The 19348-nt window shown below is 38.2% G+C and overlaps 1 protein-coding gene across 7 annotated transcripts in view; it reads right to left on the minus strand.

The window, feature by feature from the left end:
- Nucleotides 1-19348, minus strand: part of KCNH5 (potassium voltage-gated channel subfamily H member 5) — a 350572-nt gene that overhangs the window by 68257 nt on the left and 262967 nt on the right. For all 7 annotated transcript variants that reach the window (XM_055538285.1, XM_055538286.1, XM_055538282.1 and 4 more), the window contains one exon: nucleotides 14497-14693. In XM_055538285.1, coding sequence (XP_055394260.1) covers nucleotides 14497-14693 — 197 coding nt within the window. The remainder of the gene's footprint in view (nucleotides 1-14496; nucleotides 14694-19348) is intronic.

Raw genomic sequence — 19348 nt, forward strand, 5'->3', positions numbered from 1 at the left:
ACAGTTCTCTCTTCCTGCATTTCTTTTAATTAATAACCCTGTGGGATGTTTTTCATTAAAAATGAATTTTACCTTTACTATGAAATGTCAAACATGAATAAAATGAGCAACTTTTTCTTCCAGAGAATATTAAAAAAAGAAAGATATTAATTCACCTTTACTTTGACAAATTTGACTGGTGGAATGAGCTTGTTAAAGCAATATATCTCATTCTTCCCATACCAGAGGGCTCTCTCTTATGTTTTTTCACAAGCAGATGAATGGATGCAAATAATTTTTTTTTTAATTAAGTCCTTCAAAGATGCCAGAATGTTAAGGACAGGTGAAGCTAAAATTCTTATGGAAGCAAAAGGTAGTTGCCTCTTCTAAAAGAAGTTCAAATTTGAATTTGCAATTAAAATGTAGCTCGAGGTTCTAAATAAGAGTAGACTTAGCTCTTGGTTTATAGAACTATGAGGTTAATACTAAGCACAGATTAGAAAAGTTCTTTTCTATTTTTCCCAGTGCTTCCCAAGTGTTTCCCATTAAGTGAAACACATTTATGTAATAACTGTTTCTATATCCACAGGGTCATAGTTAATAGGACAGTATTTCAATACATTGCAGAGTGCTCGGACAATCAAATTTTATAGATAAAATTCAGCATGAGTTTAGAACAGTTAGCTAAAGTATACATTCTAGATCAAGTTAAATTGGTAATATTAATCTTCACACACACATACACAAAAAACAGAGCGTAGAAGTGTGTTCATTAACCTACATTAGAGAAATGCAATTCATGGGTTAAAAGGGCCAGGAGCTATGCTTGACATCACAACCCCTGCCTGTTCTCTTAACGTGTATCATTAGCAAAATCATTTCCTCAAATGTTAGGGACCACAGCTGAGATTTTAACCCTAACAGAGGTTATGCATACTGAATATGTGAAGTTGAGAAAAGGTAGAGCTACATGTTGTTTAGTGTTAACCGAAGAAAGTAGGTATTTCTTTGGGGAAAAGCCAACATTATGGGAAAGCATGAAAGTGCTTATTTCCACAATTCTCAGTTTATTCCATTGCTGCATATGAAACTCGTCACCAGTACATATTATATTTGGCTTTAAGAGGGGGATTCTACTTTCTAAAGAGATCAGATCTGGGTGTCTTGCTAACATTATTCTTATTTTCATATCACCAGTAACTTACAGATTCCAGTAATACTGAGAGTAAAGGTTGACCTTTTCTTCCCATTAGAATTTTGAGAGGGTCTTGCATACCAGTCTGGCACAGACACTTATGAAATGCATCCTTATTAACATCTTCATCACCATCATCATCCCCATCAATACCACTAATCTCCACTAAGACCCCCATGGGATAGTCTCTATGCATTTAACATTTGCAAAAACCCTATGAGGAGGGTACAAGACTCTACGCCCCATGAGGACAGGAAACTATTCATTTTATTCACTCCTAATATTCCTGATTTACAAAAGTATCTGGCACTTAAGAGGCACCTCTTGGATACTTATTTACTGTTATCGCATTTCATAGATGTACAAACAGATATACTAAGTAGACTCATGTGCCCAAGATCACACTCTTGAACCCAAAGCTGGCTCTCAAGTTCTCACAAAGATAGATCCTGGAACATTCCCTATGAAAGAGCATAGATGTCCTTTGACTGTGGGTATAAACAAAACTGCTTTTAGTTCTGAATCAAGTGGAAGCTGTGGTCCACTTTCCCCCCGCCGAGTTCTTTAGGAAGGATGGAGCCACATGTTTGGGACATATTTTCCCTTTTTCTCCTTTCACCAAAACAACAACTAAAGATTCATCCTAAATTCAGTGCCTACTACTGGCAAAGAAAGAATTCAGGTACCTCTTGGAGAGTCCCCAGTATTACCATTTTCCCTTAATATTTTTGGACAGGTTTTACTCAGTTAAAATATATCTGCTCAGAGTTACCCCATGGCAAGTCTACATTTTTTATCTTTAATTTACCAAGGAATGTTTTTAATTTCTCAAAAATGTAATCTTTGCAAATTCCTATTAAAGATGTATTCAAAATGATCCCAGTAGTTATCAGAATATTAAAAAATATGAAATTGGATATCTCTTTTCCTGCTACTTTACTCTCAGTACTTACTCCCCCATGGGTATCGAGCTCTGCTGCCAGAAAGGGAAGCAGCACACAGTGCTTCAAAGTAATGAACTCTGCAATAGCACTACTCATTCGATCAACGAATGTCAGGGGAGTGCTGGAGCACAAAGAACAGTCGGATGTAGGGGATAATAGACATTTCTCTGTTTTCAAGAGCTTGACAGTCAATGTATGGGGACAGGGCATCTGTTCAATACATATAGCCTTCCAAAATAGCATACAGTAAACACTGAATAAATGACACAGTGGTGGGTGGTACAGGAGTAAAAAGAAGGAAGAGGTCCTGTGGAGCTGGAGTAGGTGGGGAGGCCCATGGAGAAGGTGGGGGCAAAGCTGATCCTTGAGGAGGGAGCGGAAGTCATAGGATAGGTGATTGATTGCTTTTATAAAACTGCAATTCAAGTGGCACATATCTTTTTCCTTGTAATATATTATTTTCCCAAACTCTCCTGTATTTGTCTAAATCTTGATGATTCCATTGTCCCATATTTTAAAGATGTGATCACAAATTTTTAGTTTTGAGAAAAAAGTCTATTATAATTCAATAAAGGAATACTTTTGCCCTTGTTCTATATTTAAAAGAACTACTTTTTTGCTGTATGAATTGTTATACTTTGCCTTTATTATAACCCTGGTCATTCTTTTTTTTTTTTCCCTTTCTGGCCACATAGTATATAGCATGCAGAACTTCCCTAGGGATTGAACCTAAGGCCACTGTAGTGGAAGCATGGAGTCTTAACCACTGGACCACCAGGGAAGTCCACCCTGCTCATTTATTTTAGCTTGACTTTATTTTGGTGGTATTAATTGCATTTCTTATATCCTTTCATCAAAATTAATCAGCTGCATCTTTGACAAAGTAGAACACATCTGACTGTTGAATACTTCCACTGTCTGAAATCTACACAAAAGTATCAGTTTTCCAATTTGGACATATTTTTCCAAAGAGAATTTGGACAAAATGAGAAAATGCCTGAATGATTTAAAGCTTTATGGCAACAATTATCCATTGGTTTCTACTATTTGGATATTTGATCATGGAAAATGCAGAGGTGCCTTTGCTTTCAGAAAAAGAGTGATGTGTTTGTTTTATAAAGTTCAAAAACTGTAGATCCAAATCTCTTATATCTTGTTATATAAAGTCAGCTTACCCTTCAAGCATCAGATACACTTTCGTATAATTGCATTTGTTGCAAGTCTTTTCTGTTGACAGACTTGCTCTGATTGAGGTTTTGCATTTTTAAAGTCTCTCCCTCTGCATTGTTTGAGCTTCATTACTGTTGCCAACCTCCATAGAATTTCTGGTTCATAATTAAAACATCCATCTAAAGGGAGCATGCCAAGTAGAATGGCCTAGGAACATAAAATAGAGATTTTTCAGTTTGGCAAAACTACCAAATTCAAATCTACTTTCATAGTTTTCTCACCAGATCAAAGGTCCACATTAAGTCCTCTTTTTGCAAGCTCTTTGGAAAAGTCAGCTGCATTAGAATGAAGGTGATCAGGCCTTGTCAGGCAGTTTTCTTTGCTCTCAATCCATACCCATTCCAAAGAGCCTACAGATAAAAGTCCTCCTAGTGTGTGATTTCAGTAACAAGCCACTTGGTGACTGCCAGGTGTGAAAATGTTGCTATTAGCAAACCCGCAGTCAGCCTCATTTTTATGGAGTCATAAATCCAGCAGGCTGGATCTGATGTTTCATGCTCGCTTTTTGCTCACATAACAGACCCTTCCCCATGTAATAGCATGCCCTACAATGGCTAAGTAGGTCATTCTACATCCTGGTGTCTGAATTCCCAAGCATTAGGAAACACTATTTTCTTACTCAGAAGGGGCACAACGCATCTTCTCGTCACAGTAAACTACTTTCAAGGGACCTGTGTTACATGTCACCCATTTAACGCGCTGGAATTATGATGCAGTCCACAACCATACCCAAGGCAGTTGCTAAGGCATCTGCTGAAGGAAGAAAGCAAGTTCCTGCACAAAGTCCAATGCCTCACACCACCTCTATTTGCTGCCTGCAAGGAAAACTGAGTGCATTTTACATGCAGATTCAGCAGGTAGAGTTTTTACTCTGCAGTTTTCATTCCACACTGTGAACTTCCTAAGGGACAGCACCTCTGCTGAACTTCTGCAGATGACATCACTCCCTAACTGTGGACACAGAATAAACCTCTGTAAAATTAAACGCCAGCTTCTCAAAGTGTTGGGTGAATCAAGTATAACCTGATTTAGAAAGAAGAGGCAGAAAATGAAGGATTTTTTCCAGGAGAACCTAGCCTCTCCAGGTCATCTGAGTGTCTCTGGCTATTTAGTAGAATGACTTGATTTGATTCCTTTGGGAGAAGATAACTTGATTGGAATGTCAAAATCTGTGACATGCACCTCTGAGCTGAGGAAAAAAATGGACGTTCCAAGACAGCAGATTCTATTTTGGTCAAAACAATCAACTGTTAAGAAGTAAATCTAACCACAGAGCAGCTCTCTATTTTCTCATTTGCAAAATGTATACAATGCTTTAAAATTCTTTGTTTTATAAAAATTGTAATGTTTTATTACAATATTTGTTTTACTTTATTGGAAAAAGTCTGAATTCACAATAAACATCTTGAAACTAGACCCTTCTCAAAATATTACAAACCTACTTCTCAAAATCAGTGTGAAAGGCTTTTGAATACATGACTTTTGAGCTCTCTATTTCCTCAGGTACAGAAAAGGCTGAGTCAATAGATTTTACTTGAAAAGTGAAGGAAAAAAATCCCTACAATAAAAGCTATATCATCAAGTTCCGGTGTTGTCTTGGGGATTGAGGAGGAAGGAATTCCCACAAAAGAACTCTGCCTAAAAATTCATTAAAATGCAGATCCATAAATAGATCCAGATTTGGTATTTTACATTCAACCACATACATTGACTTCTTTTTCCATAAGAGAGAAAGAAAAAGAAAATACAATAGGAGAAATTGCATGCATACCAAATTTAAATAAATACCAAAAGGCATTAGGGAATAAAAAATATGTGTATTTCAGCCTTAATACTAATAAAAATCTTTGCTTTCACATTCAAAAGGAGTATCTTTCTTTAAATGAAGATGGCATGATATAGCACCGGGCTTTCTGTGGTCCCTTGTCAAATATTAATTTCTGAGAATTAAGAATGGTAGGCATATTTGAAATGAACAATCTGGCATCCAGTTATGATGCTTCTAGAAAGGCACTACTGTAAGGCAGAATTCAGCTTTAAAATAAAACAAATGATTGTTTCAAGTGATTGTTGGCTACTTTGAGAATTCCCAAGAAAAATAACTTATAAAATATCTACCTTCTTTTATTATGTTAGTTAAATACTCTTCTGTCTACAACAAGTTTATTCATTTTGTTCTTGTTTACTACTAAAATACACACTGTTTTGCAATCAGAATAAATTCCAGTGTTGCAAAAAGTGGTCAAAGGACAGCATAATCTACTGGCAAGTATGTTGATAAATTACTCAATCTAGCCCCCCTCTGACAGTTGAGAAACTTTGTCTTTAGCTAGTGCTTTGGAGGCATTACTGAAGAGCAACGGATCTGTGAACCTATGTCCTGGTAACTAAATGTGGGAAAGTTTCTTTTCTGTCTGGAAGCAGACCAACATAGAGCTCTAAATAGAAGCAGCTTAAAGGCTCAGAGGACTACATAATTAGGTTTCTGCTTCATCTAAATGCACATGACAAACTTCTGGAATTGCTGAAAGTTCGCTCCTTTTTACCAACATCAGTGAAATGAGAGCTAGCTTGGAGTTGGGAAACCAAGGCTGGGGCCTCAGGACAGCTACCAGCTCTGCAGCCTCAAGCAAGTCATCTCATCTCTCTTTGTTCGCTTCCCTACAGTGTTGATTTGAAGCTAAAATGAGATAATGCCTGTGGTGTGCAAACTACATCAGTTTAGAGGTGAAAGTTCTACAAACCATAGCGTGTAAGAAAAGCAACTGCCAGCAGGGCCAGCAGTTCACAGTGAATTTGCAATCCTGATATTCAATTGAGGTCATGAGAGTTATAACAACACTCTACTCAGATTCAAGTGTGGTGTGCAGATTCTTCAAAGGAAACTGCAAAATAAAAAAAAAAATGTTTGCTCTTCAAAGTTATTTAGAATGAGATTAAGGCACTGTCCTGGTAAACATAACCCCTGGCATCAGGTGATCTTAATACATTCAACAGTGATGTTAAAATTGCTTTACTATCCTGAGAACACTAGCATTATACAAAATCTACAGACATAAATGGTTAGAAACTGCAGCTGGAAGTTAACTGTAATTGTGATTTAACACTAATTGGTAACGGTCATTTTCATAATCCTATTTCATAAGGCTCTTTGCCAAAGTTGTCAAGGGTATCATTTGCTTCTCAGAATGACTGAGATTATTCTGTGCTGGGCAGCATGACTGATTCACATTTCACTCCTTCAATTAGCAAGCACTACAGGTACTATTCTGGTCACTGGCAATAAAGAGATTACAGAAAATATCTTCTTTAGCAAGCTCATTTTTCTCTTGAAAAAACAAAAATGTAGATAGGAAACCAAAATATCACAATCTGCTCTAAGAGAAGTAAACACAGGTACTATATAGAATACTTCAGAGTTTTATATATCTTTTGCTTCAACTGTGGACAATGTTTTTCTAATGTCTTTTTCATAAGATTAAGAAATATGAATTTGTGAAATGAATGTGCTCCCATATTTTATCTAGCAGATATGGGCAGGAAGGGGGCAAAGAAGGTAGTGAAGCTGGAATTCCCATTATCACATTTCCAAACTATTTCTTCAAAGATGCCAGTCTTGACTATTAAAATACCTGTGGGCTACAACACATGCACACCAATAAAACACTTTAGACTTGTTTGATATCCCATTTCAGAATGTTTTCCATCCACAAAAGGTAACTGCTGTAGAGATGCTTCATTGCTCACGGAAAAAAAGGCATTCTGTGCCACTGGATTTCCCATTTTAAGAATGCTGTCTGGAAAGAAACACCATTACTTAGTTCTGAGCCTATGATAATGCAAGAGTGAGTCTAAACCACTATTTCTTAGCACTGGCAAATTAAAATACAGAATTGGTACTGTGCTTATCCATGAAATTGCCAGTTGGCTTCAACTGCCCTCTACTTAAAAACAATGCCATCTGTGGAGGATTCTGGCTTTATGGGGTGAAAAGAACACTACAGTTACCTCTATGTCTGTTTTTCCAGTTGAACATTTGTGTTGATCATTCTTGGAAATTTTTCTAAATTTAAATGAGAATCCTTTCTCATATTCCTGTATTCCAAGTGCAAGAACATTTATCAAGTATCAATAATTATGCACTTCCCAGGGGGGGAAAAAAATGCTGAATATTGATACTGCTGAACATCCCCAGTAATACAGACCTATTTCAGCTGTAACTTTTGATTTTAGAATATTTCTAAAAATTACTCCTTCACATTTAATTTAAAAAAATAGGATTATTATGGACTGAATTTTTCTTATCTGCCTTCCCAATTCACATGTTGAAACCCTAACACCTAATGTGACTATACTTAAAGGTGGGATCTCTAAGGAAGCAATAAAGGTTGAAAGAGGTCTTAAGAGTAGGTCACTGCTCCAGGGAATTTTCTTTTTCCTTTTTTTATTGTGGTAAAAGTTACATAGTATAAAATATACTATTTTAACCATATTTAACTGTACAGTTCAGTGGCACTAAGTACATTCACATTATTGTGGAACTCTTCCCATGATCAACCTCCTGAATTTTTCCCCATTAAACACTAACTCCCCACTCCTCCTTTCCATCACCCTTCCCCTTTCCCCATCAACCCCTGGCATCTAAAAATGTACTTTCTAACTCTATGAACTTTATGATACTAGGTACCTCATATAAATGAAATCAAACAATATTTTCTACTTCATACATCATGCATATATACACTGTATAAAGTGGAAGTTGCTCGGTCATGCCCAACTCTTTGTGACCCCATGGACTATACAGTACATGGAATTCTCTAGGCCAGAATACTGGAGTGGGTAGCCTTTCCCTTCTCCAGGGGATCTTCCCAAGCCAGGGATCGAACCCAGATCTCCCGTATTGCAGGTGGATTCTTTACCAGCTGAGCCACCAGGGAAGCCCATACACAATGCATAGCAGTGTATATACATCAATCCCAATTTCCCATTCCATCCCACCACTCCACTTGGTGTCCATATGTTGTTTTTTATGTCTGTATCTATAATTTTTATAAAAAGAGACATCAGAGAGTCCACTGTCTCTTTCCCCACACTCAAACACAGAGTACTGGCCGGCCCTGTGAGGACACAGCAAGAGGGGAGCCATCTGTGACCCAAGAGAATTCCCACCAGACACCAACCCTGCCAGCAGGGTTGATCTTGGACTTCTAGCCTCCAGATCCTGTGAGAAAATAAATTTCTGTTTAACCACCCAGTCTGTGTAATGTTGTTATGGCTTTCTGAGCAGACTAATACGAGGGTTAAAAAAATATCATTGAGGTGTTTCAGATTACCCTGTCTTGAACTAACGGATACAGAAATGTATGGTAAAAAGTAGTATCAGCCAGAAGCAAGAGGAGTCTCTGAGGCAACATTGAGGCATTTCTTTGCAACTACAAGTAACAGGCAACCATCTGTTTGGCATCGTTTTTTTATCAATATCCGAAGGGCTCCCCTCCATGAACAAGCCTCTAAGCGTCCTCTCTCTAATTCCTCCAGCAATGAGTTGTGACAACATCTGTGAAGAGCTGCCACCAGGGATGCTCATTATGGACTCAGTGCCCTGGGGTTTTACTGGAGTTTAGCCAATAGGTATCCTCTGTCTGGCACATACTAAAATTCCACACTCCTTGAAGGAAAGCAGATGTCCAGCATGAACCATATTGTTTGAACAAACAGTAGGCATAGTGAGCTACTCTTACCAGTCAAAGTATTAGAAACCATCTTAAAATTCAAATTCTCAAATGCCAGCCAAGGGCCCACTTTAGAAGCAGGACTTTCGAAGTCTAGCAGTCATGCCTGCTGCATTAACTCTGTACACAAACAGTAAACATCAGTGTATAACAGGAGGCAGAATGAGCAGAAGTATGATGGTTACTTTTATTTTATTTTTTTAATATAAATTTATTTATTTTAATTGGAGGCTAATTACTTTACAATATTATATTGGTTTTGCCATACATCAACATGAATCCTCCACGGGTGTACACGTGTTCCCCATCCTGAACCCTCCTCCCTGGCAGTTACTTTTAAAGTCTGATTAGAATTCTTTAAAATTTAGATATCACCTTCACTGGTTTTGCTGTGTGCCTTCTGGGCCTATAACTGAGTGCCAGTCCTCATATAAATAAAAGAATTTAGTCATTCCAGGAAATGGTATCTTAGATTAGTAAAGGAAATAATCTATGAATAAAGTCAAAAAGTATGGCAACCTTCCTCTGCTGCTCTTCTATGCCTTTTCTGAATATGTTTAAATTTATTGGAAACTATAGAATTGCCTTATTATTACTGAAAACTATATACCAATCAGTCCTTTTGCTCAACTTAGTCCAGTTTCTGACTCTCATATTGGGGGTGGGGAGGGGGGTGGAGCAGAGGTCCTGTCTTAATCTCCAGAAGTCTGGTGAAGCCTGTGAAACAGGCCTCATTCCAGAAGAGTTGCTTTAAATGCACAAAACAAAATACATAGTGTTGCAAAGAGAATATAATGAAATTCAATTATCAAAATATTAAAAGCAATTTACAAAACAGTAATCTATGTGCTTTTTTATTAACACAATAACACATCTAACAGCAGGTTTAATAACTATCATAATTATGAAGCACTGATTAGTATAAACATTTCAGGATGTCTTCAGCAAAAATAACATAATCTCTTTTGGTACCACTAATAAAACCATAGTTTGGGATCAACCTTCATAATTGAAAGAAAAGCTAAATTTCACTTAGAAATTAATAATGTAATATTTTTTCTCATCCACATTTACAAGATCCAGGTAAAAATTTCAGGCTTCTAGTATCATAAGATCAGAGGTTCATGAAATCATTCCATTCAGTTCACAGATTGTTGACCAAGGGCAGGTAGACCTGTTTTGTTTGGGATTCCAAGGCAAATACAATCAGAGTAAGTAGCAGCTTCCCTTCCACATCTGGTATGAGTTCTCTGGTCTTCACAGACACGTAGTCTTAACTCCTGTGTGCTGTCTACCTGACTCCTATAGCCACCTCTTCTTTTGCTTTGTTTGTTTGTATTTTGTTTTTGTGTGCATCCACCTCTTATATATGGCATTTTCCATTTCATGATAACCCTCTACGTGGGTGGCACTTAGCAGAAATTTGTTTTCTAATAAAAGGAGAATTCTATTTGCATACCTTCTGCCATTCCCATCTGACTTGCAGGCTTCCACTCAGCTATTGACACACTAAGGCCCATCAGAAGCTGCCTGTATTTATAAATTTTCACTGAAGCACGACTAACCTCATTTATTTACATACTATTTTTGGTTGCTATGGACTGTATTGGGTCCTCCTAAAATTAATATGGTGAAGTCCCAATCCCCTCAATATGATGATATTTGAAGAGTTTTGGGGAAATAATTCGGATTGGATGAGGCCATGAGGGTCCTCATGATAAAATTTAGTGCCTTTATAATTGGGCTTCCAGGTGGCTCAGACAGTAAAGAATCTGCTTGCAGTGCAGGAGACCTAGGTTTGATCCCTGGGTCAAGAGGATCCCCTGGAGAAGGGAATGGCTACCTACTCCAGTATTCTTGCCTGGAAAATTCCATGGACAGAGAAGCCTGGTGGGCTATAGTCCATGGGGGGGCAAAGAGTTGGACACAACTGAGTGACTGACACTTTTCCTTTCACAAGAAGAGATACTAGAGAAATTGCTTCCAAACTCTCTGTCCACCACATAAGGGCACAGCAAGAATCAGATGTCGCCAAACCAGAAATGAGAGTCCTTATTGGGGAACTGAATTGACCAGCACCTTGATCTTGGAGTTAACCTCCAGAACTGTGAGAAATAAATTCCCATTGGTGAAACCACCCAATCTATGGTGTTTTGTAATGGCAACCCAAGTTAAGACAGCTAATATCATGCTACAATTAGAGGGTTGAGTAGTTGAGACAAGAACTATAAGGCCCTCAAATATCTTGTCCTTGCCAGAAAAGTTTGCCAACTCCTTCTCTAGTTTTTGGATGAAAATACCAGTTACAATTCTAGAAATTTTATACTGAAGGACCTAACGATGGTTGCTGCTGCTGCTGCTAAATCGCTTCAGTCGTGTCTGACTCTGTGCGACCCCATAGACAGCAGCCCACCAGGCTCCCCCGTCCCTGGGATTCTCCAGGCAAGAACACTGGAGTGGGTTGCCATTTCCTTCTCCAATGCATACAAGTGAAAGTGAAGTCACTCAGTTGTGTCCGACTCCTAGCGACCCCATGGACTGCAGCCTACCAGGCTCCTCTGTCCATGGGATTTTCCAGGCAAGAGTACTGGAGTGGGGTGCCATTGCCTTAGTGGGAGCTATATTTGCATAACAAGCATCTTGTTTCTCTTTAATGGAGATGGAAACAAGCAGCTCCTGCTATCACATTCCTCCTACTGCAGCCACTGAGAACTACACACTATAGAAAACTCCCCACTGAGACACCTTAAGTGCTTATGCGGCCAGAGCTATAAATCTATGAAGGCTGAAAACCTGGGTCCCAAATATACTTTCCCAACTTAGTAGGAGCGCACTCTTAATTAATGGTTATGATATCTAGAAGACATCAGTGGTATGCTAAAGACAGAGACTTGACTCTGTAATTCACAACGAATATTCACTTCAAGAATGCTTAAAATGGTAGCAATAATAACAAAACATTTTTTGTTAATAGTTCAGTGGGGAAACTATTAGTGGAAGTGTGTCTGTGGGATATTGTTGTGGCGGGAAAAGTCAGGTATTTGAAAAACAAAAGCAACACAGTATAAACTAAAGAATATGGGCTTTAGAACAGGCAGAGATGGATTCAAATCTAGGCTGTGACCCATAATTTATTTGGCATCCAGTTATCTCCATCTCAGAACCTCAACCTCCTCATCAATGAAATGAAGATTATACTGCCTCATTTGCGGGTTGTTGATATTTAATTCGATTAATTATATGTAAATTATGTTGAATAACATGGATATAAAATAGACTTTCAAAATGGTAGCTCTTCTCATGAATCACAGGAAGATACTGTCTCAGTTTCTCTTAATTATGAAAATACTTTTATCTGAGAACAAAGTGACACTGATGAGAAATACACCTGACCCAACATTCAAGTTATTGACACCATTCATCAATTAAAGAAGGGCAGGAAATATTTTTTAAAAACAAGCAAACAAAAAACCTGACACACATTATAACAAGGAACAGGTTATTAAAGGAAGAAGTCATTTGATTTAACTCACACACCTAGAGGCAGGTGCACAATTCCTGGGTCCCATTAAAAAATAGCACAAGTTTTCTGCTCTACTTCTATGCCTGTCAGAGATAGACATGCTGCTACACACACTTGGCTCTCATAACCAATGTGTGTGTGTGTGTGTGTGTGTGCCCAGACACGTGTGATATGCATGTGCTCAGATGTTTGAAAGAGAAAAAAAGATGATAGAGCTTTGTGATTAACACATTTTGAAGAACTAAAGTTTATTTTGTCTTTATTACCCTTCTTTGAGGGATGCAATCATTTACATTACATGTATATCACTTGGTTATTTAATACTAATCCCTACCATGTGTTTTGAAGGGAAAACAACTGCCCTTTTCCCTACAAGAATATTATAAACATCAGATGAGATAATGTATAAACAACAATACTTAGAGGAGGACAGTGACCAATAATATCTGCCCTGAGGACTGTAAGGACAGATCCAGGTTGTGTAAGTTTGTAGTATGTGGGAAGATTCTAAAACTGCCAAAATGTATATTGGGAAGATTTAATAAGATATGAGTTTCAAATATCCACCAGGCAGCCTTGTAGAAGAGGAATTTGTCACTGGAAAAGGTAGAGCACAGAGTGAAGTGACATATTTCGGTGTAATAATAGACAGGACTCCAATCTCCCTAATGAAGGAGCAGGTGCTCTGTTTATTTCATACTTGGCACCAGTCTTCCAGGTTTATCATTACCTTAAATCTCAATTACTTGTACAAAGAGATGTTTCACATATTTGCCTTTCACATAACATTCACACTCGCCTGTCAGCTCCTTGAGCATAAAGACTGTGTTATTCAGGCCTCATGTTCTCTATAGCTCTTTACATTTTGTCTTTCAGGTGGATGCTCAATAACTATTTGTTAACAATATATAAACAGAAACTGCTTTTCAAATATGAACCAAGTGTTGACACTGGCACGAATATGACTCCTGCAGTCTTATACCCTCTTGGAACCCTGAGTAGAGAATTATATTGATTTGCTTATGCTCATTTCTATGTTGATGCAGTATAGATGTTCATTTGCCACTTGGATTGATTTTTGTTTTCTCTATGTTAACTAGCAGGAAGGTTCTATTTAAGGGGTTGGTGGAAGGGAAGGCTTGTTATTTCAAAATACTTCACTGCAGACAGGCAATCATCTTAGATGAAATTCCTTAAGTGCAGTTATCCAAACGTCTATTTCATTCTTGGCAATAAAAGAGCCCTCACCAATGTCCAATGACCTATAAATCAGAGCTAGAAGAATTCTTTATGCAAATTCAATTTGTGCCACACTCATCAATAAAAAAGAAAACAGCAAGAAGATTAAATTTGTAGCAGCCACACAAAGTAAAAGATTCCTGTATCTATTTGTAGGATATGTCAGTATGGCTTATTATTTTTTGAGATAGTGCACTTTGAAAGAATTAATGAGAAATGAGCTTTATGAATTGATTATTAAATGAGAGGGAGGGGGTAAAGAGAGTCAGGAATATAAAGTAGGCAACCAGTTTGATTAAACTTAGAAGCTTTAAAAGACTCATATAATAAAGTCAGAGACACTGATATTAATTTTACAGCAGTATTATAAACCCCAGGAATTAACTAATTATAGCACAGTTTGTTTCTCCTCAGGTCCACTTTTCATTTTACATTTAAATAATAGATATTCAAACCTTTATCCATGTATTCAGGGTTTTTATCACTCCTTTAAAAAGTAAGCAAAATAAAAAGAAAGGGGGAAAATTATGTCACTTTACATTGATGGGAATGTACTACTACAAAATAAAATCACTATACCACTCTTTAACTAATAGAATATAATATATTAACCCTCTAGAGGCTAGTAAGTGGAAATGGATCCAGACAACTTACCCGTTTTCTTAGATTGCAAGTAAGAGTGAGATTCCTTGAGAATGAGTTTGCAAAAGCTGTATAAAAGTCCAGGACTTTAAGCAAGGCTTCTCGCTTGATGATGTGGAGGTCACAGTATGTCAGTGCTCGGACATTGGCACACGCGTGAGCAAGGGTAGTTTCCTTCCAGAAGATGTCTCCAAACACATCTCCTTTCCCTGGAAAATAGTTAAGATACATACATTCAAGTATCTACACTAGTTTTTTTTATCCTAGTCATGTTTTTTTTCTAAATCAGTTTCATATGTTACTGATCATAGAACATAATTTAAAGTCTAAGTATGCAACACCGCATATGTACATATAACAATGTACAACACTTTCATATAATATGTAAAGTAACATCATCCTAAATTCAGTCTTTGATGGAAATCTAGAGTGACATGAATAAATGAAATCCAACAGAGAAGCCAAGAACCTCATTTTAAGAAATGGTTTCATTACTTTCTGCCACCTTAACTTTTCCCATTCTGACTAAAAGGAGCAAAGGTGACTTCTCAGTTTCATCTTTTCTTCTGCTCCTTCTGGTAGAAATGACAGTAAAATGCAATATGCAAGAACCTCCTGTTATAGCTTTATAAATCTGGAACTGACTCGACATATATTAAACATAAATTATTCAGCACCTAAGGCTTGTGCTGGAGGCAAACAAAAGCTCACCAAGACTGATTCTCCAAGGATGCCTTTCCCTCTTCACAGAGCTAAACCTCATGCGCAGCTTCGGAGCCCCTGGAGAGAGCTCCAGTTCACAATTACGGAGCCAAAGAAACTAGGCTGGGTAAAACACAGAGGCCCAGATTTGCTATGCCATAAACAGTTCCATGAAGAGTGCTGCACTGTAGTCAAATGTGGATGTTAAAATAATAGAACACAGAAATCAACTATTAACTTCAAAGCAACACCCACTGGTGATCTGAAATCAACAGTTCACCATCCTGAGTCAAAGAAATGTACTTTTTCCTCTTTAAAATGATGATTTATTTTAAAAAGTAAATATTGATTTCCTTAATGCAAATAAAGTTTATACGAAGTTTAAAAAAAATAAATAAATAACTGATGGATTATTATGCAGCCACTAAATATCATAACTTTTTTGAGTGACAGCGAATTTGCCTCAGCACTGGAGTCAGCATGTCAAGTCTCATAAAAATGACAGAAAAATGTTCACATTATGTGAAATAATAAAAGCAGAATATTAAATCATACATACAGTACTATCTCATTTTAGGCACCCTCTTCTTCCCAGAAACACACACAAAGCAAATGTATCAAATAGTAGGTTTTCTTGTAAAAGGATAATTGTTGTTGTTCAGTCGCAAAGTCATGTCCCACTCTTTGTGACCCCATGAACTGCAGCACGCCAGGCTTCCCTGTCCTTTACTAGCCCACTCCGGCACTCTTGCCTGGAGGGTCCCATGGACGGAGGAGCCTGGTGGGCTGCAGTCCATGGGGTTGCTGGGAGTCGGACACGACTGGGCATCTTCACTTTCACTTTTCACTTTCATGCATTGGAGAAGGAAATGGCAACCCACTCCAGTGTTCTTGCCTGGAGAATCCCAGGGACAGTGGAGCCTGATGGGATCAGGCTCTATGGGATTGCACAGAGTTGGACACAACTGAAGTTACTTAGCAGCAAGTTTACTCAGACTAATATCCATTGAGTCAGTGATGTCATCCAACCACCTCATTCTCTGTGGCTCCCTTCTCATCTTCAGATCAGATCAGTCGCTCAGTCATGTTTGACTCTTTGCGACCCCATGAATTGCAGCACACCAGGCCTCCCTGTCCATCACCAACTCCCGGAGTTCACTCAGACTCACGTCCATCAAGTCAGTGATGCCATCCAGCCATCTCATCCTCTGTCGTCCCCTTCTCCTCCTGCCCCCAATCCCTCCCAGCATCAGAGTCTTTTCCTATGAGTCAACTCTTCGTATGAGGTGGCCAAAGTACTGGAGTTTCAGCTTTAGCATCATTCCTTCCAAAGAAATCCCAGGGCTGATCTCCTTCAGAATGGACTGGTTGGATCTCCTTGCAGTCCAAGGGACTCTCAAGAGTCTTCTCCAACACCACAGTTCAAAAGCATCAATTCTTTGGCGCTCAGCCTTCTTCACAGTCCAACTCTCACATCCATACATGACCACTGGAAAAACCATAGCCTTGACTAGACAGACCTTTGCTGGCAAAGTAATGTCTCTGCTTTTGAATATGCTATCTAGGTTGGTCATAACTTTCCTTCCAAGGAGTAAGTGTCTTTTAATTTCATGGCTGCAGTCACCATCTGCAGTGATTTTGGAGCCCAGAAAAATAAAGTTTGACACTGTTTCCACTGTTTCCACATCTATTTCCCATGAAGTGGTGGGACCAGATGCCAGGATCTTCATTTTCTGAATGTTGAGCTTTAAGCCAGCTTTTTCACTCTCCACTTTCACTTTCATCAAGAGGCTTTTGAGTTCCTCTTCACTTTCTGCCATAAGGGTGGTGTCATCTGCTTATCTGAGGTTATTGATATTTCTCCCGGCAATCTTGATTCTCATCTTACCCTCGATCTTTTCCAGCATCAGGAAAAGAGTTGGCTCTTGAAAAAAGCCAATGAGTTGGCTCTTCACATCAAGATAATGGATCAGTTTTACTACATCTTTTAATTTTTTAACCAGAAGAAATCAACTATTATATTATTATAGTCTCCAGTGTTATGGAAATAACAGGACTTTTAAAGGGCTGCTTTGAGCCACTATTATGATTCCTTTTCTCCTCTTGTCATTGTTACTCTTTCTATACTGGGTTTTACATTGAAGAGAGACAAATGATTACATTTCTTTCTGAATAATTTCTGAAATGTTTTCTCAAGTTATCACTTATAATACAAGCTCTGACCTATTTATAAATATTCATTACTTTTCAACTATTTGATTTTCATGTATAGCAACAACAATAACTATTAGTGTCTTTGACTCAGTAATTTTGCTTCTGGGACTCAATCAAAAGATTTAAAACAAACGCATATAATATCCACTGCAGTGCTATTGATTATAACCTCAGATTGGCAAAAATAAATAAAAATATTCAAAGAACAGAAATCTATAGCTATGTATATATTAATTCATGAGAATTAAAACTAGTTTCAGAAATTCCATGCAAAAATGCAGATCTCATAATGTTAAGTAAAAAATAAAGATACAATTATGGTTACAGCTATAGTAAAGTACACAAAAATGAAACTGAAACTTTAGTAGAATTTTCTATTAAAAGTCTATCTCTTGACACGTCTCCAAAGAAGACATACAGATGGCCAATAAACACATGAAAAGATCTCAACATCACTCATTATTCAGTTCAGTTCAGTTACTCAGTTGTGTTTGACTCTGCGACCCCATGAACCACAGCACCCCAGGCCTCCCTGTCCATCACCAACTCCCAATATCCACCCAAACCCATGTCCTTTGAGTCGGTGATGCCACCCAACCATCTCATCCTCTGTCGTCCCTTCTCCTCCTGCCCTCAATCTTTCCCAGCATCAGGGTCTTTTCAAATGAGTCAACTCTTTGCATCAGGTGGTCAAAGTCATTATTGCTGCTGCTAAGTCACTTCAATCATGTCCGACTCTGTGCAACCCCATAGACGGCAGCCCACCAGGCTCCCCCATCCCTGGGATTCTCCAGGCAAGAACACTGGAGTGGGTTGCCATTTCCTTCTCCAATGCATGAAAGTGAAAAGGGAAAGTGAAGTCACTCAGTTGTGTCCGACTCTTCGCGACCCCATGGACTGCAGCCTACCAGGCTCCTCCATCCATGGGATTTTCCAGGCAAGAGTACTGGAGTGGGGTGCCATTGCCTTCTCCGCAGTCATTATTAGAGAAATGTAAATCAAAACTGCAGTGAGATACACATCACGCCAGTCATAATGGCCATCATCAATAAAATCTACAAACAATAAATTCTAAAGAGGATGTGGAAGAAAGGGAACCCTCTTGCACTGTTAGTGGAATGTAAATTGATAAAGCCACTATGGAGAACAGAATGGAGATTCCTCAAAAAACTAAGCCTAAAACTACCATATGACCCAGGCATCCCAAATGCTGAGATATATGCTGGGTATATATGCTGAGAAAAACAGCAATTCAAAAAGACACAGGTACCACAGTGTTCATTGCAGCACTATTTACAATAACCAGGACATAGAAGCAACCTAGATGTCTATCAATAGATGAATAAATAAAAGAAGTATGGTATATATATATAATGGAATATTACTCAGCCATAAAAAGGAACAAATTTTAGTCAGTTGTAGTGAGCTGGATAAACCTAGAGCCTGTAATACAGAGTGAAGTAAGACAGAAAGATAAAAATAAATAGAATATATTAAAGCATATATATGGAATCTAGAAAAATAGTACTCATGAAACTATTTGCAAGGAAGAAGGAATAGAGAAACAATATAGAGGACAGACTTGTGGACACAGAGGGGGAAGGAAAGGGTGGAATGAACTGAGAAAGTAGCATTGACATATATATACTATCATGTGTAAAAATAGCTAGCTAGTGGGAAGCCGCTATGTAACAGAGGGAGGCAGCCTGGCACTCTGTGATGACCTAGAGGGGAGGAAGAGGGGTGGGGTGGGAGGCAGGCTCAAGAGGGAAGAGATATAAATATATAGTTATGACTGATTCATGATGTTATACAGAAGAAAACAACAAAACATTGTAAAGCAATTATCCTCCAATAAAACATCTGCTGCTGCTGCTGCTGCTAAGTTGCTTCAGTCGTGTCCGACTCTGTGCTACCCCAGAGACGGCAGCCCACCAGGCTCCCCTGC

The sequence above is a fragment of the Bubalus kerabau genome, chromosome 10 (genome assembly GCF_029407905.1).
Source record: "Bubalus kerabau isolate K-KA32 ecotype Philippines breed swamp buffalo chromosome 10, PCC_UOA_SB_1v2, whole genome shotgun sequence".
In the NCBI taxonomy this organism is placed as follows: Eukaryota; Metazoa; Chordata; class Mammalia; order Artiodactyla; family Bovidae; genus Bubalus; species Bubalus kerabau.